Here is a 25,994-nt window from a genome sequence, read left to right on the forward strand (position 1 = left end):
TTAAAAGGGCAACCGCTCCGCTGGCTGTGCCGCGGACCCACCCTCACTCACCTGGGGCTTCCCGCGGCCGCTCGGCGTAAGCAGAGGAGAGCGCATCGCCCGCGCGCGCCTCGGCAGAGAAGGAAAACAAGAGGGGAAGCGTAAGGAGGGCCCCGCCTTTGCCAGGGCGCAAGGTGTGGCTAACGCCCCTTTAAAGGGGCAGGTCCCACCGCAGGCAGGGGCGGACCCCCCCCGAGCCCAGGTGGTTGCGCCCGGCGGAGGGCTGCTGCCGCGGGGGAGGAGCGCGGCGCGGCCCACGCGCGGCCTGCGGGGGGGGAGCCGCAGCCCGCTGTGCTCGCGAGCCCGCCGTATCTCTGAGGCGGGAGCGGCGAAGGGTCTGAGGGGGCGCCGCCATGTCCCGCCCTGCCCTCACGGTACCGAGGGACGAGGGGGAAGGGAAGCTGTCTGTAAAATGAGTATGCGACCACCACCCTTCCTTTAAAAGGTGTTTAGGACGCCTCAGCCTCCGGGAGCCGCCAAGGAAACGACAATAAACGTCGTTTTCAAAGTTCAGCATTACCAGACACTCGGTCTCACCTCTGCTACCCTTCCGTAAGGGCTGACTCAAGCGACCTCATTTTGTCGCAGATTCATCCCCCTCCATCACCTAAGGGCTGTTTTTGTAAACCGAAAGCTCTTCCCTAAGGACCGGGGAATACCGGAGCCGCAGCACCGGTCGAAACCAGCCCGGTTTCGGTCACCCGCGTTGCGGACAGCTCAGGGGAGAAACAGCTATCGGCTTTACGAAGTKTCTATCTTTAAGTCAAACGATAAAAGGTGCCTATTCTATCAGGGTGCCCCAATGCATTTTTTTTTTCCTCCCTCTTTTTTGGCCATAGCTGTTGCAAAACTATAAAAAAAACTTTTCAATGCTTTTCAGCTATTTAGAATACATACATACATATATATGTGTATATATATATAAATTCTCTGAAGCTTTGGGGTGCCTTTCAAACTCTTTTGCAAAATTTCTGTACTGAACAGACTAATACATAGTGCAAGCTCCCCCTCATCTCTTTTGCCAGAAGAGTTCATTTCTATTTACCTGTAACAAGTCCTCACCTGACCAGCAATAGCAGAAAGCCTCAGACAAACGCATTCCTCACCCCTTAAGTTTACTAGGAAATCGTCTTTGAATTCTCCTGAAGCATTTTGTATATCCTTTGAGGAAGTATTTATAGCAATAAGTTATGTATATTAAATGAAGTAGAATCATCTACAAACTAATATTAGTATTTATACACTGAAACTGTAAGTATTGTAGATTATCGGCACAGATGATGTTGACACTGCTGGAACACGCAGCTTGTTTTTTAACATCCTTTGAAAAGTASAAGCAGAGCTTGTCCCAGTGATCTGTATTTTTATCATTTTTCTTATTTGCCATTCCCATCTAGGGGAAAATGCTCTGCCATTAGCCCCAATAATTATGAAGGGCTGCACTTTATTTGTGGGTATTTTTTCTGTACATAAATAGTTGCGTTCAAGCTAATATTTGAGATCCCTAGGATAGAAAACTGCACAAACGGTAATATAAACTCCACTCGCAAAGTATATTGCCTGCTAACAGAATCACTGCTCTAGGTAAATTAACTCCAGATTTCTTGAAAATTCTAGGATATTTGGGAATCCAGCTACATGACACCATCTGTAAAAGTGGAGGCTTTAGTTTGTTATTGGGACCAATTATGCTACTGCTAATATATTATCTTCCAAATTCAACTATAAAACCTGGTCTAGAGGTAACTGGTAACTTACTAGCCAAGCAGACAAATTAGCTGTAATGAAAAATGCAGTAGTACATTGCTATGGCAAAACTGACTCCACTGCCTGAATATACATTGAGTTATCTTGATGTCACTTGCTGAAACCACAAATAAAGTTGCCAGGTAATTGTCAATTATTGCTAAGAGGAAGGCTGATTTTAATGTTAAATATCAGTTATTTTATCATCATAGCATCTGGGATAGAGGGACCCGAAACAGAAAGACCAAGGCAAGCTCAGGAGAAAGGCGAGATTCAGATTCATGCCTGGTTATTTAATCATGAACACAAGTCACAAAAGAGTGGTATTCAGATACTTACTATCAGAGGAGCAGGGACTGTGCTTGCTCCCAGTAGTCTATCATGAAATATATGTGCAAACTTTGAATAAAGTTCCCAGAGGAAAAATACAAAATTGTTACATTTAACAGAAAAAAAAAGCCCATTCATCTTGGATATCCAGTGTATTCACAGTGCAGATCAACTAACTAATCATCTGCATAAAAAGGCTGCTTAGTTCCTAGCAGAGATCTGTGTCACACAAATGGCTCTCTCCTTGCCATTGGTAAGTATACACCATATAGCATCTTCCTATTAAACTGTTCAGGAGAATAAAATACCTGCTGTCTAGAGCATGTCCAATTAAACTTTCCACCCACCTTCAAGTTTTTCCTCAAACTGAACTTCCTTCCACCCCATCACTCCAAAGCTCCCTTATCACCACCCCATTGCTCTCAGCTTCCTTTGTCACTTCAATGGCACAAACATTTTCGCTCGCCTACCTCATATCCAGCTTACTACTATTCTGGTAACTATAGTCTGCTCCTTCCTCACAACTTACTACTCAGATATAGCCCAAGTGTATGCACACGCAAGTGTGATAACTACTCTTCCTACTTTTTCTCTCCTCAGATGCTTTCCCAGTGGTTTATCTTTCAGTACTTCAAATCCAACCACCTTRTCCTCAATTTAAAGCCCTACAATCATCAAGTCAAATTACGAACATGTTGGTGTCTCTCTTTTCCTAGACTCTTGCCCCTCCTGAGATTTCATCCGTTTTGCCTTCTCTTCCGCATCCTTTTATCTTTCTCTTACTACTTTAGCTTTGAACATTCCCTCACTTTTTGGCAGTATTTGTTCCACTTTTTCATCACATGCTTCCATCTGGAATTTTTATTCTTCATATCAGTAGTCCTCATGCCCTTCATTTTGTGATCAGACTATAATCTCTGCTGAGCACTTTGTCTCTGAAATACATTTAAAATTCACGTATCTGTATAAAAGATTAATAAGGAGTTATTCTCCACAATAGCGCAAAAACTGCAGCATATATTTTTCAGGTAAAAAAACCCTTGGGCTCCACTGCTAATATCACATTTTTTTATGTAGGCAAACAATTTCATTCCTGTTAATTTAGCATCTTTTTCTAGTGCTCAATGCATAATGTACACATTTTTATCTATAGATAAAGCAGAAAGATAGTTACAGAATACAATCTAAAAATGCAAAATACAAAGATGAACATTATCTGGCATCAGAATTCTGTAAAAGTAGCATAACAAAACCGTGTGTACAGCAGCAAGAAAATCGCAAAAAATTAAACTTTAAATTACTAAAGCACATCTTTATTTTGCAATTAAACAATTAAGATCCACAAGTAAACTATATATATTTTTTCAAGTCTGTACCTAGACAACTATTTGTCAACTGAAATTGAATATATCCACAAAATATGCATAACAGCATTTTTTCACATAATAGAATGAAATTTTACTTAAGACTAAAACAAGACTTGTTAAATTTTAATTAGCATATTAATTCTGGGAACTGCTGGTTTTCTGTAGAATGTTAGTTTATCATTTTAATGGCAAGAAATTTCATTTTATCAAAATGAGGACAAATACATAAGGCCCTTTTTAAAGCATACAGTAGCTGCAGTGAGAAAAGCTGAATTTGTTTTCACATTGTCCAGTGTTGACCAATTTCAAGTTTCCATCATTTTCAGTCAACTACCCTAGCTGTTTAGCCAAGATGTTGCATTTTGTAATTTTTTTTCCTCATGTGCTTTTTAATGAATTTATAGGCAAAAGTCTACTTAATGGGAAGAAACTTCCCCATCCTCCCAACGTTAATAGAAAGATAGATACACCAGAGTTAGTCTAAACAACGAAAGAGCTATTCAACTCTGAGATGATTTACTTCACRCTTGTAATCATTGAGCAGTATGAAACTGAGATGAAGTTTGACAGCTGAAAGCCACAGCTGGAAATGCAAATTAATTACTAGAAGTGACTAGCAAAAAAATATTGCCACCATCTGATCGTTAATAATGATCTAGATAATCTTCCCTTTGTATTTACACATAGTATAGCACCTGTTACAGGGGAAAAAAAAGAAAAAAAGAGAAAAAGAAAAYAACTTATACAAACAGCCCTGCCAAATTGACTGGTTAAAATGAGACCACTGGTAAGTGAAGCAAACTTAAACCAAACTAAAAACAAAGCTATACTGAGAAAATAAAACCTTAGTTTTCTTACCTTAACTTTCCTGTAAGATTACTATGGGTTGTTACTGTGGTGCCCCAATGTACTGAGATAATTGCACTGGGTAGTTTATAGGCTAGTCTTTGTGGATATATTCTAGTTAAACAACAGCTTAATGTAAACTGTGTAACCCCTTCACTCATGTCTTAGGCCCCTGGCCTAGGAGTAAAAGGATGACAACTTCTTTAAACTTTGTTGTGCATTATTATCTTTAGTCATCAAAATTCAAATAAGTTAAGTTTAAAAAAAAATACTGATTTCCAGGTATTCTGACCTAATGTTAAAATAATGCTAAGCAGAAACATTTACAGTAAACATAGCTAATATGCAGTTAACAGAGAGATCACAGAGATAAATTTACGAGTACCCTGTAGTTTCTATCTGCACTTTTTTTTTTTAATACAGGCTTTGTATTATTTTTAAGTCAGGAGAACTGAGATGATAGATCTATTAATATCTATTATCTGAAAGTCTGTCAGAAACATATGAAAAATAAACCAGAAACAGTTGGAACAACAGAAAGCATTCGTACCAGGGTGTAATCCAAATTATCTCTGTACAGAAACCCATCAAGTATCTCTCTCCAAACCCAATTTATTTTGTCCAATAGTTCAGTCAGTAGTAAGCATGAGATAAAGTGCTACTATTCAAACATCAAAAAACTTTGAAAAAAATCACCCTTTAAAAATGCGTAAGCTTGCTAAATATGAAATAATGCAACCAAGAAAACGTCAGCCAGTCTGTGAAACCAAAATTCAGGCTATGGCATACTAGAATGATATTTTAGTTTTTTTTTTTTTTTCCTCTAATTAGGCTAGCTGTTTCAAAGAAAAACTACATATCCATTTTTGTGAAAATTTCAACTTTTTAAAAAARGTGGTTTACTTCTCTCAAATGTTTATCAGCAGAGCTCTCAATGAGTGAAACATGCCAAGTCAGCAGCAGCAGCAGCTTATACGCTGGTTAAAGTTGTAGCTGTAGAAGCCCTATGAATTGAAAAGGCGCATGCTTGTGGGGTAACAACTAGCACAGAGGTAAAATCCATCAATGATCACAAACTTTGCAGATTACTAAACTGAAAAAAAAAMCCCAAACCCAAAACAGCTTTGGTTTGTAAGTTCAGTGGGATAATAGAGATYGGACAAAACAGTTGCATTAATACCAACAAACCGTTTTCCCCTCCTAACAGCTTTCCAAGCACCACTAAATATTATCTCTGCAATTTCATGTAAGATCCACTTTTAACTAATGAATATGTTTTTACTGGGTTTTGATCTTTCATCCCAGTATTAAATGTAGTAATGGAAAAGAGCTTTTCCAGTCTCAAGAGAAAAGGTGGGTACTTCGATTAGCARACATACATAGCCAACCAGGGAGCGGAGACAACGTGCGAGTTACAAAAAGACTACAAGTGACATTAGGGGCCACTGTTCTGTAGTCTGTAAGAGTCCGAATATGCAAAATTTGGATCTGGACCATAATCCAGTCCCTCCCTTCATCCTCAGGGGGGAGGGCCTTGAATTAAGCTTGCCTGCAGAGTGGGTCTACAGGCACAACTAAGCCTATGGACTGGACAACCCRCTTTTGCTTGGGAGATTTGTGGACGGTGGACCTCTGGTGTTTTGCGCTCACGCTAATTCCCTGAGCCCTCGAACATCGCCCACACACCCGCGCACACACTGCAGAAGCATAAAAATACCATGTAATCCGGCTCCACAGCACACCTGGAGCTCCAGCATCGCTGTGCGAGACCTTCACTACTTCCCGTCTCCCTGGGCAGCGCAGCTGCAGCAGCTCAGCCGCATTTTGGCCCTTCCGTGGGTACCGCGACGCTTTTTGGACGCTCTCCACGGGAAGGTGCCAGCTAAAGGGCTTCCACAATAAACTGCTCATGTTCCTTAACCTCCTGACTGCTTTCTCTCCCTTTCTCTAATAGATGTTGTGCCATACGGTAATCAGCTATTCTAAAAGAAATGCTGCTGTTGGCTCTAGGAGACATAAGCTAAATTCACTGCAAGATTTAATACATTTAGAAAAAAGTGGAAGAAACTTTAGTTAGCATTAAGTGTAATGGGATAAATAAGCTTTCTCTTTTTCATTACTGGGAGAGCATATATAATAATAAAATGCATAAAAGCAGCGAGTTTTACTGCTTAAGGTTTATGCATTATTTAAAATACCAAATACTTCCCCAAATTCAGTACAACTGAGTGTTGAAGAACTCATTTATCTGCTTTATGTAAAGCAGTATTTCTCAAAATTGACTGGCTGACAATCTGCAGATGATTTATAAAACAATACCTGCACCTTATTTCATATTTAGCAAAAATAAAAAATGCCCCCACAACACTCAATCCCCCCCCCAATGTTTTTCTGCTAAAAAAACCTTCAAATTCACTTGAAATAACAGATGGTAGTGGCAGTTTTCAATCTGAACTAAGAAGGAAAACAAAAGTCTCAACATTATACATTGGCATAAAATTGTCATAATATTGCTCTTATTTACAATGAAAACTTCTTTTCTTTTTAAACTGGATTTGTATCATGGAGGTGTTACAAACATACTCTTTCCCCCACCCCCCACCCAACATTTTTCCTAAATCAAATAGTATGAAAATAATTATTCATAAAATCTAACAGTCATAACATCAACCACATATAGGTCATTATGTCTGAAAGATACATTCATGTTTTGCACGGCATGAAACATACAAACTTTAATTTTTAAGGATGATACAGATCTTCATAACCCAAAGTAAAATAATCAGCAGTTTTAAATTTTTTTCGGCCATATAAAAATATTTTAAGGCCATTTATACCACAACAGGTAGAAACATTTGAACGAATGATGGATGGTGCAGTAAGGCTTCAAAGCTATTCTCTTTCCCAATTAGTTTTTGATTAACACTATTATCTGCTTTTGAGAATTAAAAAGCCGCCGATTAGCTGATGGCCAATTATCACCAAATAGTTACTTTATTTCATTTTTTTCCCCACTGCAACTGGTTAGTATGTTAAAAAACAGCTTAAGTCAATGCTAATGAAGATTTTGAAGAGTCCTATTATTCTTGCCTGTATCTGTAATCAAAACAACAACAACAGACAACCAATAAATATCCGCCACACATAATTGTGGTATAAATGGGTCTTCTGAACTCAAACTGCTTTGGCAACTTTACATAAGAATATTTTGCTATGTGACATACAAACACTATACAATGTTACTATAAACTCTATTTCTGCTTTCCCTCAGAAAAAAAAAGGGGGGGGGGAAATGCTATTTTCATTTACAACTTGACCGTGAAGATTTATTTCAATATAATGGATGAATAATTTTAATTTTAGACATTAAGTGCTTAGCTTCAATTAACCTTCCAACTAGCCAGCATGACAGCTAATAAACTTGTCATATGGAAGTTAAAGCTTTTACTTTCCTAAAGAATAAATTTTTCATTGCAAATGGCTTAAAACAAAACTGAGATTAAAGCTACTTCATTACTTTCAGTTTCTCAGATCCAGAGATTCTTATAAGATTCATTTTTTCACTGAGGGATAATATTGATTTATGCATCAAATCTAGAAATATAAGTAACAGGGCCATAGGCCATCTAATATTATTTTGTTTTCTAAAAATATTTAAAACTATATCTTCCATTTGGCATTGTGTTTCTTGTTTATTATTAATTCATTAGCCAGGATTTCACTTTGCCTGAATCCCTTTTCACTTAATATTTCATAGCTGCTCTTTCTAATGTCCATAGAACACAGTATATTATATTATATAATTCTTCAATAGTTAAAAACTTTCTCAGTGTAGAACTTTCCATTTTAATTCTATGCTCTATATAGCTTATAACAAAATTGACTGGATAAAACATTTTCAGGAAACCAATACAATAAATTAAAACTTTTAAATATAGGGCACAAACTTATGCTGTTGCAGGACAGTCAAAGAAGTGACTGATTTTTTTTTCTTACAGTATATTAAACCGGACATCTTGTTGCTAACTTGTTTTTTCCTATACTGGAAAAATATTAAAAATGGGACTATATGTATTTTTAGAATGAGCTCAGATACTGTATCAGACAGACACTTGTTACAAACGTGCTACCTAAATAAGAGGCAATGCATACAAACTGTAATTCTGCACAAACATAAAATGACTKGGGTCATGAAGGAATTAAAGTTTTGGGGCAACTTGATAGTGTTCTCCTCCCTTCCCCCCTCCCCAAACAATATATATATTTAAAAAAAGAAAGGCAGACCTGTACGAACATGGCTTGAAATCAACTATGAGGGCTTAAAAAATAATTAGTTAGCAGATAATGGAATTGAATCACATCCAATTGTAAGTTTAACTTAATTGTTTAATAGCACTGATACTTATGTCCTAATTGATTAAGACAGCTATTCTCAATAAAAGGATAAAGCAAAGTATCAGCTTCTAAAGACCTACCAGCATTTCATGGTAAGCTGCTAGTAAGTGACTAGTTGAAAGGAATGAAGGAATGTGTCAGGTTTTTCACATAATTACAACACAGCAGCAAACAGTGCTCATTCATTAAGTTGGCAGAGGTGCTCTTGCTACAAAGAGTAGCATGCAGGTACTTGTATAAGAAAAGAGGGAATGGTATTTCCATGACCCCTTGCAGTAACATATTCCAAGCACCAAGGGCCGTTTTCAAAATCTGAACCCATTAAGATAAATATGACAGGACAATACCACCCCCACAGAATCACGAGTGCCTTTTCACTGGATGTACGCTGTAAGTCTCAAGGCACTTAAGGGGTTAAGACATAAATGCATGCACTAGTTCCCATCACGTAATCTTAAATCACATGAATCAGAATACACCAGTGTATGACACACAAGTTGTGTCAAAGAAATGCTGTTTATTTATTATTTTTATTTATTTATTTTACAAGATGCTGGTAAGTGGGCATTATGCAGCTACTGCTGGGTTAACACAGATGCCAGCTTTCCTCTAACAACCAGCTGGTCTCTAATAAGGGTGTAGGACAAAGTGTGCTGCATCAGTAGGCAGTGTGTATCTCTCTAGTATTGGCAATATTGCTAATGTTGTAAAAAACAAAAGTGAGAGTCTGTACATAGTAAATAAACCTAGCACTGGAAAAGACCATGGCTTAGTGTATTTTTTCATTTGTTTTTCATTTTAAGAGACATGGGTGTAAAACAGAGTGAAATAATTCCAAGCCTTGTTTGTAGCAATTCAACCAGAAGCGCAGTATATGGCACTACAATGAAATATCGTAGATTACCCTGAACACAATTAGTTCTTTCAGTTTATGGTTTGTTCGGAGCAAAGCATGAAAATAAAGTCTTCAAGCACATGAAGGTTAGAAGAGTTTCAGAGACTGATTTTGTTTCAACGTAAAGTGCAACAGTGCTGAAGTTTTCAAAGTCCTTTGTCAATTCTTTGCTGTACTTCACTATCATTTCCTGCAAACAGTATTATGGCACAAAGAATGCTGCCAGTTCATTATAGAGGACAGGATTCCTCAACTGATATCCTAGCTTTTTTTGCTATTTATTTATGCAGTGATGCTTTTAAAGGTTTAACAAATCCTTCTTCATACACCTTCAAAATAGCTTCACACACAAATCTGTATTGACTCTGAAAAAAAAAGTAGATTCAGTTAATTGAAAAGAAACATAATGGAACCGTGTTATGTGGAAGCAAAAAGGGTCTCTAGGATTTCCCATGCCATTCACCTGATGGGCCAGAACTGTGCTTCAAAGATAGTTTAGAAAACACAAAACAATAGGAAAGTTATACTAGAACATCTTGTTTCTAAACAAAAGAATGGAATGAAGGGCATTTAAAAATACATAAAGTCACATCCACAAAATCATTCCTATTCTGACATCATCACCTATTTAGGAATTTTTCTGCCTTTCATTTCCTTAGTCAAGTTTCACTAACCTAACATTTCCATGCACTTGGATTTAGAAGCTATAATAAAGTACTTTTTCCTATTTACATTAATTCTGGCATGCTACTGGCACCTCTTTCAAAATTGGATAAAAAATAAAATTGTTTCACATTTTAAAAAGCTAGAATCCTAGCTGCTTAGCATTATAGAGTATCTATCTACTATATTTTTCAAGTCTAGCAGCTCCATACATAAGAGGTCACTAATACCATGCTTTAACCAAGCAATAGTAAAAAAACAAACAAAAAACCCCCTCACAGTAATCAAATGCAACTATTATAAAACTAAAATGAAATAAAGTTATTATTTTGCAAAGTGCCATGACTAACAGTGACTACTGCGTAATGGGGTATACGCTGGTCAGCTAGCGTTCCTGCCTCTTTGGTCTCTTAGAATATCCTGCTCTCTGCAGTCATCGTTGATGCCAGACCTTACATGGGCATAGTAACAGATTTAGTAATAGCATCATTAATTATTATACATACTCTGCGTGTATATTAGTTAAGGTTATACATGTTTTTATAAAAGGCTTATTTTGCCCCCAGTGCTCCCTGAAGGACTTTTCTCAACTCTCTTCACATCTGAGAGAGGAGAATCGTGCATCGCGCCATCTTGTGGACATCAGCCGCATCTTTGAGGACATGCATAAGCAGGAAGAGGCAGCATAAGGAGACGTACTAATAATAGCTTATGTTTATGAAACCTCTTAAAAAAAACAAAAACCAAACACTGAGTCTCTTATCGCTTTTCCCTCTGACACAGTAAACACCTATGTTTCACTGAAACTAGAAACTCCTGGTTTCTCCGAGAAGAAAATGAGAAGACCAGAAGGTACTTGGCACATGCTGGGAAAAATAGTAGTTAAATCCCTTTTCCGTTGCCTCCTCCTCCCTTTACTAATACAGCTCTCTTCCTCTCTATAAATGCTAYAGACATGTAGAAACTCATATTGTACAGTCATCCCAAACAGCAAGAACCATCCTTTATTCTTCTTCCCATATCATCATCCTTCCTGTCCTAGCTGCACAGTAAAACATTTTGTTCAATCGAATGTGAATACTGGACAGCAGCATTAAACTACGGATGACCTAGAAATGGAGGCCYGTGAACACTTTTTGCTGATTTGTGTTTTTTCCTCATGTCTTGCACCTTTCTATGTTCGTGTTTTATACTACTTCCATTCTTACCTCCTGGAATTAGGCTCCTGCATTCTCCATGGAGTAATTTGTACGCTGCTGAAAACGGGCTGTTTTTGACATTAATTGCTAGGTATCCCTGACAAAGAAGCTGCTTCATTCACGTTTTCTTTGCAGAAATTTAAAGAACTGCTCTTTTTCAAGAGCCCTAGCAATTTATTTCTGCCTGGAGCCAAGACTGAAGCTACACTGGGCAAAGGTGTCCTCTTTGAAAACTGATCAACAGCAGTCTAATAAAAATACGTCTAATGATACAACTACATAATATGAAATTATTCTTCTATAAYGCTGAATAGCAAGTATGATACTCACAGGTGTTTGGATCATCATGGCTCTCTGATCTCTCATGGTTCTTACAATGTCTAATGGATAAACGGGCTGATTGCATTCAATGAGACACATAGCTGTCTCCATAGTGATAAGAACTCCTGTCCGTCCAATCCCAGCACTGTAAAAAACAAAACAAAACAAAAACAAACAAAATCAAAAAATTAAAAAAGTATCTTGAGTATAATTCACACTTAAAGAACACGTACACTTAAAGAAAATAAAGGTACACTGTACATTTTGAATCAATTTGACCATTACTGGAATGACCGTTACTAGAATGTTGGGTTGACTTGATTAAACCGTTTMTATGTCCTTAAAGTGATCCATATCTTCATATTTGAGAATAAGGAACAGAACAATTATTGGAAACCTTTGAAGGATGAGAATAATAATCATTTTCTTTGTATTAAAAAGTATTAGAGAGATCCAACTTCTGTATATTGGAAAATGTCTAGGAACACATAAGAAYGATTTCTGTTAAGAAAAGGAAGTACTGTAACACATACATTTCAGAGTAGTTAATATGAACATTCTGAACATTGCCACTCGTTGTTCTGATTTTGAAGTATAACTTCAAATTAAATCTGATCAAAGTATTTCTTTAAAACTCTGACCAGAAGGTGGCATCAAAGCTATTATATATATTTCCATGATGTCAAGAGAATTTTATGACAAGATGTAAATGTGCTAGTTATATTTAAATTATYAAATAGGATTTTATACTTCTAGCTTTAACATACAGAATTTATACGCCGAATGCTCTATCAAAGTAATACAGAAGCAATGTTTGTCAAAGAATCTAAGGATGCATTACAACTTGAGAAGATTCAGAGAATGGCAACAAGGATGATAAGTGTGATACATTTTCCATATGATAAACATCAAGTAGGCTGGGACTCTTCAGCTTGGAYGAGAAATGACTGATGGAGGGGGAACACTGAGACATGACAGAAGACAAGAAAATCATGAATGGCATGGACAGGGTGGGTGGTTAACCATCTCTTCCAGTACAGTAATTAGAAACTGTCAAACTAAACTGTTTTAAAAAAAAAATTCAGATGCAAATACGTGGATCTTTTTGCCAAAGGACAGGAATGCAAGAATGCACGAGCTCAAGAACAAGAATAGAAATGTATTTGGAAAAGAAAAGCCTTGGGGTTACTAAATAGACAAACCGTAACCAGTTCAGGAACTTCTTTAAGTTGAAAATAGTTGGAAGCTCAAAAGAAAGAAGGTAGAAGCACCATATAGCCTTGTTCTGTTCTTACTTTTCCTGAGGCATCTGCTTATGATCATTGGTGGAAGCAGAACACTGGGTACATTCACCCTTAGTTTGATTAAGAACAGTTGTTCCTCGAAGAATATTCTTTGCTACACTTTTTATTTACAGGATGAGTGAAAAAGGTATCCTACTACARATAAAATAGACTAATGCTTACAGATAAGATTAACTCACTTCCAGTGAGCTATAATGCCTGGTTTACTTGTAGGTTAGATAATGTTTAAACTGATTTTATCCCTTAAACTTCTCTGTTTTTCTGCAACTGAAACAGGAAAATGCACATCTGACTCAGGAACATTAACTGTCTGGACAGTGGTCAGAAAGTTAGAGGTCGAATTTTGTTCACTGAACTACTAACCAAGAATTGGTGTAGTGTACGTTCATTTGAAGACATCTGGCATTGCTCATTATTTTAGTTTACTTAATTAGGTATTTTAAGAATTAATATTTTGAAATTTACTATAGGAATGCAGAATGCTTTTAAAAACCACCTCACAAGAACAGCACATACAGAAACACATTTCAGGTATACATAAAAATCCGAGTAATYGTTATTTTAATTAATGAAAAAGATAAATGGTTGAGAAAAATGTGTCATCTTAATGTACATATCAAAATATCATGTAGCCTGAGAATCTGCAAACTTTAGTGAAAGTTGTCTTATTTCATTATTCCATTTACCATTTGTATTTCCTGCTATGGATTATTTATCTGGCTCTTCTAGAACTCTGAAGAACAGTCACTAAAAGGAAAAGTTCCCTAAATATCTTTTGCCATATCTCCCTGAATTACTATATAGACTTTCACAAGCATTTTACTTAAATAACAGATCAATACTAGTAAACACTCAAAATATTTGCTTACCAAAATGTGATTATCAYGTTAAGAAAAAGTAACTGTTTAATTTATATGTTGAGTTCTCTTGTCTTCCCTAGAGCAGATACACGACTAGGTATTCACTTGAMCAACAAAGCACAGAAAAAAATATTTGACAAAAAATAAATTCGGTTTGATGATTTAGGAAAGCTGGAAAAAAATGAATACCTGCAATGAACAACAACAGGTTCTTCTCTGCCAGCCCTCTTCTTTCGCACAAGACACACAAAATCTAGGAAATCACTCGAATCGTCAGGAACCCCATGATCAGGCCATGCKATATACTGAATTTGGGTTAGCTGGCGGCTTTCCTCCTTCTGATCAGCGACACGAAATTTGTTCAGGATAATTAAGGTCCCATGGAAAAAAAAAACAATAATGGGGGAAAAAAATCAATGGTACGCTTACAACAACTTGTGCCCATAATAAAAGCAGCTTCAGGCAATTAGCAGAGCTTTATTAATGTCAATTATTGTTCATCCTGGATTTTACAATTACATTTTTTCATTGAAAACAAAATAAGCATAACAGAACACGTAATAGGCAACGTAAAAATGTGTTTATCTACAACAGGTTAAAAGAATGCCACTTTATGTAACAGCAAATAGTTCAAGGATACAAATGGACAACCTTACCACTAAAAGTACAAGAAGAATGTAAGTCCCAAATTTTAGCAAAGYAAGTTAAGCAAGCAGAGGTAATATCTTACTGGATCAAATGACAGACCTGGTGGTGGTGGGGYGGGGGGAGATGGGCCTTTCAGGCATAAAAGCCTTCCTTCAGACTCGGTGTGAACAGCAGTATTGTTTTGGCCTTATCTGCATCTCTAATTTTATCTAGCATACTATATATACACATCAAGTGCAGAATGACTTAGTTTTCCCACTCCCTCCTCCTCCCGGCACCCAAAAAAATCACGAACAAACAATCTGCCTCTGACTATCGGAGGGGACAGGCTGTACAATCTGTGTAAAAGCAGCATTTCACAGAACAGGAGTCACCACACAAGAAGTAATCTTTTGGCCTGAAATCATCCACAGAGGTTCCACTGCTGATAATAAATGGGCAACTGTCTCAACAGCACACAGAAAAGGACTTTTAGCTGCAAACTGACTACAAGGCAGCTCTGTAAAACTGGCATCTGATCTGGAAATCCAAGCAGTGAGAAACAAACATGTGAACTAAATTCCAGATACCTATTTCCAAAAATTCCTGAGATTGAAATGCTACCTGGGGAAGCTGCGAAAATTGCACATGCCCTGAAAATCATGATATGCATGTCCTAGAAGGCCCTTGTTTACTTCTAGTAGCCAATCCTAATTCATTATGCCTCAGCAGGATTCATCTTCAATCTACTTGCACACAGGCTGCAGAGTCTTCAAGCTGGAATTAAGAAGCGTTTGCCTCTAGAGAGAGAGATTTTTCAGTAGCAATAATGAAATACCTCTAATGTCTGGTGTTTTGAAAACATCAAGGGAATAACAAGTTTCTCAACTTCTTTAATTACTCTTTTTCTTTGGCCAGGGCATTAAAGACACCAATAAAGATTTTTTTCAGACAAATATTAACACATTTTTAATGTGATTCAAAACCAATTAAGAAGATTATGGAAACGGAATCCTTGTGATTTGGCCAGTAAGCACATTTTGCTAATGAAAAGTTATCATTCTGAGAGAGAACTTATATGAACTAAGTACTTGGCAGTAAGACTAGTTTTCTAAAGTCTTCTAGAAACAAACAGTTCTATGTGGATATGCCATCAACCTGAAAAGAAAGTCTGACTAGGTAGTTTAACATTGAGGATTCCACAAATTCAGTTTAAACAAAATATATTATGATTTTACCTCCAGGTTAGTCAGTGTCATTTCTCGAAAGACATAAGCAGGATTTCCTTCTTCTGAATGGCAGGTAATCTGGAAGTTCCCATACGATGAGCTTCCTGACGGCTCTGGCCAGTACTGATGGCATTTAACCTAAGGTCAACACATTTTTAAAGATGTCTGTGTTTAGATTCACAGAGTATTATTTTTATTCTCTCTAGTTCCTTATACCTTTATTCAGTAAAGACTATTTTATCACTTTGTAATTACTGTTAACTTACCTTATTTCATAAGCCATAATGAAATAACACAGTCTGTTTGGTATCACGGAGGTTTCCTGCTCCTCTCTTCAACAGGACACAGGCACCAGCTCTTGAGGTTAGTATAACTGATGATGGGTGCCTTTACATTTCAGTACAACTTTTAAAAGGTATGTCTATAAAATATTTTGTCTCAACACGAGTGGCAGAGGAGCTGCTCTATAAACATTTCTGACTTCTAAAATCCTAAACTAATCCTCTCAAAGCACATTTATATGAGAAAACGTATGAAAAGAACAGGAAGGCCATAAACAACAAGTTGCTAAACTAACGCAGAAACTGGGGGAATGCAGACAGTGGACTTCAAAGCCTATTGATAAAGCTATCAAATGTAAATGCAAACTTTAAAAACTAAGACTTTCTGATATATTTCTTAAATGCCTGACTAGTGAGGTCATTTCAGCTCAAGTGTACTTTCATTTTTCCGACCACCTGGCGATTCTTTAAGAGCAGCCAGATTTGCAGACTTCCTGCTCCCCTGAGACATCCCGGCATGCAGTGGGATAGAGATGTCAGTTGCCTCATGATCAACTTTAGAGCAGGGAGTCTCTGCCTATGGGTATAAGACAGATAAGTCCTTTTATTTCAGTATTTAGCAGGTCTCCAAAGAACTCCACAAATGTCGTTACTGAGGGGGGTGGGGAAACCTCAGAGAACTGCTATTGCAAGTCTGTTCTTAGCAGGTCTGCAAAGAAAATTCCAATATATTAAAAGGGCACTTGTACTGAAATTCCCTCTAATCGTTTTTATTTGGGAGCAGGCAGCATCATGCTAATGTTGAGTCACTGAAAAATGGTTTAAAACCATTACAACTCCCCTTTAATTATTTTAATTATATTTAGAGGCCTGACCTCCCACAGCAAATACATGGTTATTAAAAAAATTTAGACTATATACACACAGTTGAACTAAAGTCTTAATTGATCAGAGCACCCATAACCTACTGTAAATCCATCATCAAAAGAAATTCTAAATTAGGAGAAATTCCATCAAACTTGTTTCAGTCTGTCATTTCTGTCCATGCATTCAACCATCCAGTGCTACTGTGAATGCTCCAGACTACAAACCTGGTTAATTTTGGAATTATACTGTGTATGTGACCAGATACGATTGTTTTGCCTGTCTCCAAAGAACAAAGACTACACAATGAATCAAGCTACCACGGACAAACTACAGGTTGTGAGGTTGCAGTGGGTGGCGGGGGAGGGCTGAAGCCTTTTATGGCACCATACACAATTATTTTTAGTACTTCACATTTCCTTAACTCTTTTATGGCTAATGCTCTGCACTTCTACAGGTTTTAGCATGAAAGAGATTTAAGAAAGTATAATGATTCTTTCATATGATTAAACAAATACTTATAACCACAGAAGCATGTTTTGTGAAAAATTTTAGATTTTCATCTTATCAGGTATTCTCTTGCAGATAGCCATCAAATAACGGCATGTGATCTTAACGCTACAAAGATGATTTAGGCTGCCTTAAAGAATTAACCAATGCATATCAAAGAACTACTCTACAAAAACCGATGAAGCTTCTTTAAGTGTCTTCGTTTGAAGTTTAGACAAAAAACTCCTAAGTAAATTCTAGTTTTTTGCTTTACAATAAAGATTCAAATGAAGAAGCCTATAAATATTTTAAGAAATACATGAAAATTTCAATGTATCTGAGCATTGAACAAAGTTTTAAGATTAACTATATGAACAATAGCAAAAGGTTTAAAATGTAGGAGTYGTGATTGCAATAGTACTAAGCATTGCAGAATGCACTGCCATTAAAAAAAATACCAAAAACATATTAGCGTAATAAWAGTATCTTCCTCTAATCTTTTAAAGGGCAATCACCAACAGATTTTTAGAATACTATGCAAGTGGTATTTAAGGAAATCTTTTACTTACTCTGCCCCGCTCAACTTGAGTAGTTAACATTACAACCATAGATGAGCCTTGTTCCCAAGTCATCTGCCAAAAATCAGGACAAGTGTTCGGTAATGGACCTTGACAAGCAATGTACTGGTTTATTATACTGGAAGAAGGGATTTCCATCTAAGAGAAGAAAAAAATCATTATTTTAATCCTTACAGAACTTCATCCTCATGACAAACATAACTTAGGCATCAGAGATTTAGTGTTTAGTGAATATGTACAAAATAATGTGGAAAAAAATCATCAACTGTATTAATTCTGTTTACCGTAAGTTTGTCAATTTGAATTGGCACAGATAAAAATGCTTTAAATTGCTTCTCACTGAAGACTTGCAAAGACCCAAGTGCACTTCATACATTAACTGACAGTTACTTAGTTGCTATGAACCCATGCAATCAAGATTAATGATAAAAAAACCCAAGAAACATACAAGAAAATGACAACAGTTTGCAAATAATTTAAGTGCAAACTTCTTCTATTCTTTAGCTTTTAATCTTGGAATCTAATTTCTGTTTTCTGTTCCTGAAAGGAAAAGTAAGTAGCTGTATTTTTGTTGCTACTGACAATAAAAGGGATGTAGGAGTAAGTTCTTTCAGGTTAAATTTTACTGATGTTGAACATTACTGCCACAATGCGCAACCAGAAAAGTGCAATGAGTTCCTCTGGTAGAGGGATAATTTCTCCTAGGGTTTTCTTTTTTGTTTCATTTATAAAAACACCTGTATGTACCTTGTAGCATTAGCAAATAAGTAAATCTACACTAAATATCAAGCCATTTGATTACAGGGTTTTATCAGCCATTCTAGTCTAGATCAGATTTATTACAATTTTGCTCTTAATTTTGATTTTTTAATTGAGTTTTCCATTGAAAAACTGCAAAATTACTTAAGGTTAGAAGCTTCTCTTTCTTTTTTTTTTTTTAAAGTACTACTCACATTTATATAATTTGCATTGATGTAATCTTCATTACTTTTTAAAATAACCCGTGTAGCATCATCTGAAAAAATTTTTTAGAAAGATGTTACTTATTTACTAACCACAATAAAATACTTTTAAAACATATACACAAACACACATACTTACAAGGCGAAATGTCTCTGTATCTATTTTTGGAAATGTTTTGAGGTAATTTGGCACAAGACATTGTCATTCCAGGCTTTTTCCTATACAATTGCTGGAAAACAAAAAAGATGGTCAGATCATAATAGACGCAAAAGACTCATTAGCGTATTACTGCCTAAAGATATCTTTTACAGCATAAATGACTGAACAAAGAAAGCTTCAATGAACATGGAAATATTTTTCAACTCAAAAGCTAACACTGTATGAATTTAGTTCTTTTATGGGATCACTGAAAATAATCAGAATATGGAGCCACAGTTTGTTTCAAAGACAAATTGAACGTTAAATCTYGAGCTTCCATAAACACACTGATCTGGACAAAAGTCAGCATTATGGATGGCTAAGGGAGTTAACCGATTCTAACACTGCGCACAGCTGTTTGGGGCAAGCAGATCGTGTTGTGTATAGACTCGCTAGCTACACTGCAGTTGTTTCAGTTTGCTTCAGGTCTCCTTCCATTCTTCATTCAGGGTACAGTGAGTTGCGGGCTACAGGTCCACTCCATTYTTCTCCTGCACAAAACCTGCTTTAAGAGGTTTCTGCCCTTTCATGCTTTGATCAYGCATTGCCACAATCCTTGTGCTGCAAACAGTACCAGTGACATGATCCAGACTAATGCAAAAAGCACTAGGAAAACTTTAAGTCTGCATAATTTAAATAGTCTGTTTTAGAGCAAACTCCTAAAAGAGGTGAATTGACAGAAAGGAAGAAGCGCTAACCCGTGTGAGAGACTGAAAATGTGTGGTTAAGGAGGGATTTTAAACCACTTTTCCACTACAGAACACTTGTTCTCCCAGTATAACACACCTGGGTGACTACACACAGCCTACAGAGAAGTTTGACATATTTTCACGATAAAAAAGCTACATGAAGAGTCTAGGAGTTGTGCTTCACTACATCCATATATTTTTCAACTCAAAAATATAAACCAAAGCCRCCTATATAAGATTGAATAGCTCCCAGTCTAAACCTATTCAATATATGAGATGCATATACTGCAAAGTCTGGCAAAAAAAAAAGGCTTTAAAGAATTTTTTTTTTTTTAATAAATGTATATTGTAACATTATGTTAGGCTTCCATTTGGCAAGGAATTCACACTAYTGTGCTTGACAAAAATATTGCCACTTGATTCAAGTCACTTGATCTCATGCATTAGAAAAGGTGGAAAGCGAACACAGCCTGTGTCAGTACTCAGCTGGAATACCATCACGGCACAAGCAAGYGCTGAAGAAAGACTTTAGCTGTGGGCAGCTTAGGAGTGTTCTTTTTAAATAAGTCATAAAAAAATCAACTGTTTATAAAAAATTGTTATCTATTCTTAAAATTAGGGTTGTATTTATTGGTAATTTTATCTGCCCTCACTAAAATTGTCTATAAAACGTCAACAGTTTAGCTGTGATTCAGTTTCTATATTAACTTAGATATGGAATGAAAGTGAGTACAGAACACAGACTTTGGTATAGATTTTTCAATCTTTGTCCTTATTAAAAAAATAATTTACATCAGCATAGGCCCCTCATAACTGTAAAAAGCTGTAAGCAACCAATAAAGCTATTTATAAGTGAAACAACATAAAAAAAGTAGCACATAAGGATTATTCTATGCGATAACTTTGCACATGTAGTATTTCAGCAAAGGAGTACATTTTTATGTCATTCTTTCTTTTGAGAACATAACTCAATTATTTTGTTAGAAGATGCTGACCATACTGAAACTTAACTGAAAATTGTTCCGTTTAAAATAATTACTATCCAGAAAGACTTGGAACTTGTACGCAGCTACAGACAACACAGTACTTACATCAAAYTGAGCCAAAACAGTTCCAGTGATAAGCCCGTCTGCCAGCTGAATCATGGATTCCCTCAGAGCATTATCATCTTGATGGACACCATCAAGCGGAGACTTCTCAGGGATGTACTGGAAGTCAGGCTCACTCTCCAGCTTCTCTTCCACAACATCRTAGACAGCTATAGCAAACAAAGATATGACAGCTTGAACATGATATGCTCTTTGGTTAGTTCAGTTAATGCTAATAGTAAAGCCATYTATTCAAATCAAAAGAAAAAGACAAGTATTTCTTCTGTAGAAAAATATGTATTTATTAACCCACTGATTTTAATTCCCATCAGCAAGGGAATGTTGCCTTTAGCGATCATTATAACCCACAACAAAACTATTTTTTATTAGTCATTTTAAGTGAAAACACATCAACTTATCCATACTCCTAAAATTTGATCAAAACTCATATTACAGCCTACCTTGTCTGATGCAACACACTAACCTCAGATTCCCACATCATGCCTCTGAAGGCATTGCAGTTGGATTTATATTCTTATTTTTATTTCATTTTGTATTGATCTATTCCTTTAGGCTTCTCTAATTATGGGAAGACATGCAGATTGCCTGATAAAATGGCATTAATATATGCCATTATAATTCTATCAATCCTGTATGCACACCCYGACTATAAATAAATATAAACTCAAAAAATATAATATGCATCTTCTACTACATGTAACAAACATATGCTGTTTGAAAGCCTGTCTTTAAATGAAGTCACATGACAATGAAGGAGGAAACTGGCAGCTCCTGAATTCTAAAATTCAAATGTTTTTATTCAAAATACAAAGATAATCAACACACATGGGGATACTGACTTAGTAAATTTGTAAACAAAGTTAACATCATTTTATTTYATATGAATAAGGAAGAAAGCGTACAAAACCATCAAGAGAACTTGCATACACAGAATGGGAACACAAGTAAGCAATCAGCACGAATAAGTGAATAAAGGAAAAATAATTTGTGAGCAGGCTGAGGTACTCTAATTTCAATTATTCTGATTAAATATTATTTTTCGTTCTGTTTTTTGCTGTGTGACTGTATTATGATTGGGATGCAGAACAGAATTAAACCCAGCAACCATCTGCTGGCAACATGCCAACAGTGTATGTCATGAATATATTGCACAAGCTGTTATTTAGACTGCATTTTTAGCACTTCTTCTATTAAGCATTATCAAGTAGAAATGTTACCAGTAGTTCTGGACTGTTTTAAAAACATATGGAACAATTTTGCATATATTGACCTCCAAAGTCATTCACCAAATCACAGAACATTTGAGGTTGGAAGGGACCTCTAGCGATCATCTGGTCCAATCCTCCTGCTCAAGCAGGGTCAACTTGGTCACCCAAACGCTGTTGGGTTGGTGGCAGGGGTTTGAAGCAATAACAGCATCCTCAGAAATTGTGTTCAATATATATATTTTTCTGGACTTTTTTTTTTATTAATGAGAGGACAAAATTTAAAATAGTGCTCTCTGTTAGAGATACTCAATCTCTAGATCTAGAGATTCTGACTCATTTTCAACATTTATTTATGCACAGTTTCTCAGAGTATGTTATTGTGCAAATCTTGATGAATTGATTGTCTTGTTGCAATTTTGTATTCTTTTTCAAGGAAGGGCACTCCTTCTTACAAGGACTGTAAGCATTCTATCTCAGGACACAAAATGAAGGTTAGAAAATGAAGGCAAGTTTTTTTTTTCTTTTTGTATTATGTATTAGATCACTCACCATTGGGTCGAACTAGGAGCACAAGTTCCCCTGAGTGTCTCTCACAGCTAGCTTTAATAAACATAACAACTTGATCATGGGTATGTTCTGCTATATCCCTGCCGTTAATCAGTACAACCTGGTCCCCTTCATTCAAACGAGGGACACAGAGATCAGCCTGCAACRTAGAAAGAAAAAAACCCCGTCAAACAAGCCATTTCCATTTTGTCACCTTAAAATATCAACTTAAAATAACTACACTCAGGKACATGAATCCTACCAGCCGAGTTGCTATGGTTGCCACGTTGTATTCGAATGATAAATCTAAGTGTTGCACAATACRGGAGACAGTGCCATTCACATGAACGCATCAATTTGTAGCTGGCAGGGGACTGTCACTGTAATACATCTTTCTGCAGCTGTTAGTCTACACCTCTGGTTGAAGCTGAAAGCCTGGCTGAGCTCCTCTGTTTGAATCAGATTTTGTATAGGCAATTAAAAAGCAGGGTGCTCTAATCTCTGAAGGGAATGGAGCAACATGACCAAGCCTTGTCCAAATCAGCTTCACAGGCTTAAATGCTTCAAGTAGCACACATCACAACTGTCGTGACAGGAGTAAGACAGCAAGGATCAAAGAAAACGCACAGATCCAAGTAACGCAAGAAAGAGGAACTGGCAAATAAAAATAACTATTATATCATAATCCAACCACGGTTGCAGATATGAAAGAACACATGCCATCACCAAATATCTTCTCCTTGGAGCCTGGCTGTTTAAAGCATTCAGCCAAAATTACTTATGTTAGAAAACACATTAGAGAAAATAATTAATGGAGAAAAGAACAATGCTGTCTGTGCTCATTTCAGTAGTTCTACCTAGAAAAAAATGCTGCATTTCTTAACGTTAGCAAGCAAATGGTTCACGCAAGTTTCTTCTAAAAGGTGTAAATAGAGCTGACTTCAGTCAGCTTAATACTAGGTCAGTATTTCTGGCAATCGACTGACAAAATATTGTGCCTAGTCTGAAGACGTTATCGATAGTCACTAAACCCCAGTAACAACAGACAATCAGACCTGATGAATGATTCATGATGTCTGATTTTAATCTAAATCTTGGCTTTATTCAACTACATCTGTCATTAAAACAAGAGGGATTTGCCATTTTAGTTATTTTTAAGAGAATACGATTCAATACATAATTTATGTGAAATGATATGAATGCCTCTGAAAAAGTAATAAAGTGAATGCATTTTTTAGGACAAAACAGCTCAAGAAATGGTGCATACTGAACATTCATAACTCCCTGTAATTTTCARAAATTTATCTTGTTTCAGTAAGAAAGACATATTTTTGATGATTGAAGAACTTTTCCTTTTATGTTACACAGCCCTATCAAAACCTCATTGCCAGTAATTTGCATTGCTAGAATATTAGCACAAGCTTATTTTCATGGACAGCTGAGAAATAATTATCAATTTTGAACACATACTTCAAAATACACACAAACCGATATCAAAAAAAAATGTTTTTTGACAACTTACAGGTGTTCCTGGAGCTACCCTGGACACTATTACTGGCATCTTCTGATCATATCCACCCTTTAAAAATTAATTAAATTAGTCATGGATCATAACTGTCAGAAACAATCTTTACAGATATGAAGAGATTCAATGCATTATTACCTTTACATTGAAGCCAAACCTTCCATTTTCATCTGGTTTCATTCTGATCATAACAAGATTGTCATGGGGGACACCCCCATTGGGCTAGTAAAAAAAAAAAAAAAAAGTATATTTATACATAATTTGTTCATAGTTACTATAGACTTTGAGAATATTATATACAACAATTTTTCAATTTCCTCACCAAATAATTGATACTGGAGACTTGAGAAAGCATCAAGTAACAATGCAAACTGCTTTACTTACCTTGAGTGAGAAGGAAAAAGATTTATGCACTTAAAGTCTTGGGCATAATTAAAAGTGTGTTCTTTCAGCAGCAAGCTCAAAGTAAGAAAGAAAGAGTATTAGAAAAGACTAATTGGCTTCAAGCAGTCTTAAGACGAACAGAGTTTAAAAAAGGCAGTATTCTAGACTTGTTGAGACTGCAGTAAAAGGCCTGCAATAAAAATGCACTATGATTAAAAAAAAAAAAAGGTAGCTGAGGGTATACTTCTGTTTCTAGTAACAGTAGTATGATGATAAGAAGTGGGGGCAAATTCAGCAGCAAACCCCATATCCCATATCCCCAATCCTATTTCTGATGTGCTGCAATATGAGGTATGACGCATACTTTGTACTAACCAAGCTCTGACAATTTTAGACAGGAATTCTCTTCCTGTAGCTACAGCTTTTTTTGCTGGTTTGATTCTGATCAGGACAACACTATCATAGGAACGACCAATAAACTGGGGAATATTACTTTTTTTTTTTTAATCTGGAAAATTCAACTTACTACTATTGAAATGATTTTTTAGTTTGTTCCCATTAATACTTATATACTTCATAGACCAAAGATCAGCTAGTATTTCTATGGCACTAGAGCATGTGAAGGATTATTAAAGATATTTGTTGCAAGGAAGTTTTCAATGTTACAAATTATACCCAAGCAAAAGAGTCATGCAGACAGGCAGCAAAATTCAAATTTATTAAAGCAAAGCACCTACATTCCTATACGGTAAGAAAATTCAAAACCTACAGGATCGATAGGTTAAAGAAATCTACTAAACTTGGCTCATAACAACCAGAAAAAAAACCCACAAAAGCTAACTCACTTCTGGGTATTTTAAGCTCTCGATTAAATCAAAGCAGAAAAATCCTCAATGCATTCATAGTAATGAAAAGCTGAAAAATTCAGGAGAAGAGAGTAACAGCACAAGATCGGCTAACGAGAAGGAAGGGTGCTCAAGAACCCCAGACACATGCCAGTCATTTTAGCCCCCAGGCACTGGCACAGGGGACTGGACTCCGGTTCCTGGGCAGGATGAACAACCAMCAAGGGCTCACTTGCAGAGTTTGATACACCTGCTGCCACGCCATTCCACAGGCAAAAAGGGAATAATAATTTCCCATTTTAACAGCCAGTTCTGAGGAGCAGTTTACAGTGAAAACCCTGATGAGAGCCCTGTATGCCACCATTAACCCACCTGATTCCAGGGATTCCTGGCTGACCTGTGTTCAAGTACTTTTGAGCTGGACATTCTCAGAGTGGATGCTTACGGATTGCAGATGGAGTAAAAAGCTGTTATTTCCATACCTGCCCCACTAC

The 25,994-nt window shown here is 36.5% G+C and overlaps 2 protein-coding genes across 7 annotated transcripts in view; both read right to left on the reverse strand.

Moving 5' to 3' along the window:
- The window catches only part of EPB41L5 (erythrocyte membrane protein band 4.1 like 5), a 65,560-nt gene extending 65,461 nt beyond the window's left edge, over window positions 1-99 (reverse strand). Inside the window, exon 1 of the mRNA XM_026082219.1 lies at window positions 52-99. The gene's annotated coding sequence lies outside the window, so the exon portion shown is untranslated. The remainder of the gene's footprint in view (window positions 1-51) is intronic.
- A 1,964-nt stretch (window positions 100-2,063) lies between these two features.
- Window positions 2,064-25,994, reverse strand: part of PTPN4 (protein tyrosine phosphatase, non-receptor type 4) — a 96,126-nt gene continuing 72,195 nt past the window's right edge. For 5 of the 6 annotated variants that reach the window (XM_026082152.1, XM_026082148.1, XM_026082150.1 and 2 more), the window contains 11 exons: window positions 24,410-24,493; window positions 24,269-24,325; window positions 22,750-22,906; window positions 20,975-21,141; window positions 19,135-19,225; window positions 18,987-19,048; window positions 18,025-18,171; window positions 15,831-15,959; window positions 14,155-14,303; window positions 11,811-11,946; window positions 2,064-9,983 (listed from right to left, as the gene is read on the reverse strand). In XM_026082152.1, coding sequence (XP_025937937.1) covers window positions 9,897-9,983; window positions 11,811-11,946; window positions 14,155-14,303; window positions 15,831-15,959; window positions 18,025-18,171; window positions 18,987-19,048; window positions 19,135-19,225; window positions 20,975-21,141; window positions 22,750-22,906; window positions 24,269-24,325; window positions 24,410-24,493 — 1,266 coding nt within the window. In that variant the 3' untranslated portion in view covers window positions 2,064-9,896. The remainder of the gene's footprint in view (window positions 9,984-11,810; window positions 11,947-14,154; window positions 14,304-15,830; window positions 15,960-18,024; window positions 18,172-18,986; window positions 19,049-19,134; window positions 19,226-20,974; window positions 21,142-22,749; window positions 22,907-24,268; window positions 24,326-24,409; window positions 24,494-25,994) is intronic. The other variant, XM_026082151.1, reaches the window with a different exon arrangement.

The sequence above is a fragment of the Apteryx rowi genome, unplaced genomic scaffold (genome assembly GCF_003343035.1).
Source record: "Apteryx rowi isolate R43461 unplaced genomic scaffold, aptRow1 scaffold_57, whole genome shotgun sequence".
NCBI classification, from domain to species: Eukaryota; Metazoa; Chordata; class Aves; order Apterygiformes; family Apterygidae; genus Apteryx; species Apteryx rowi.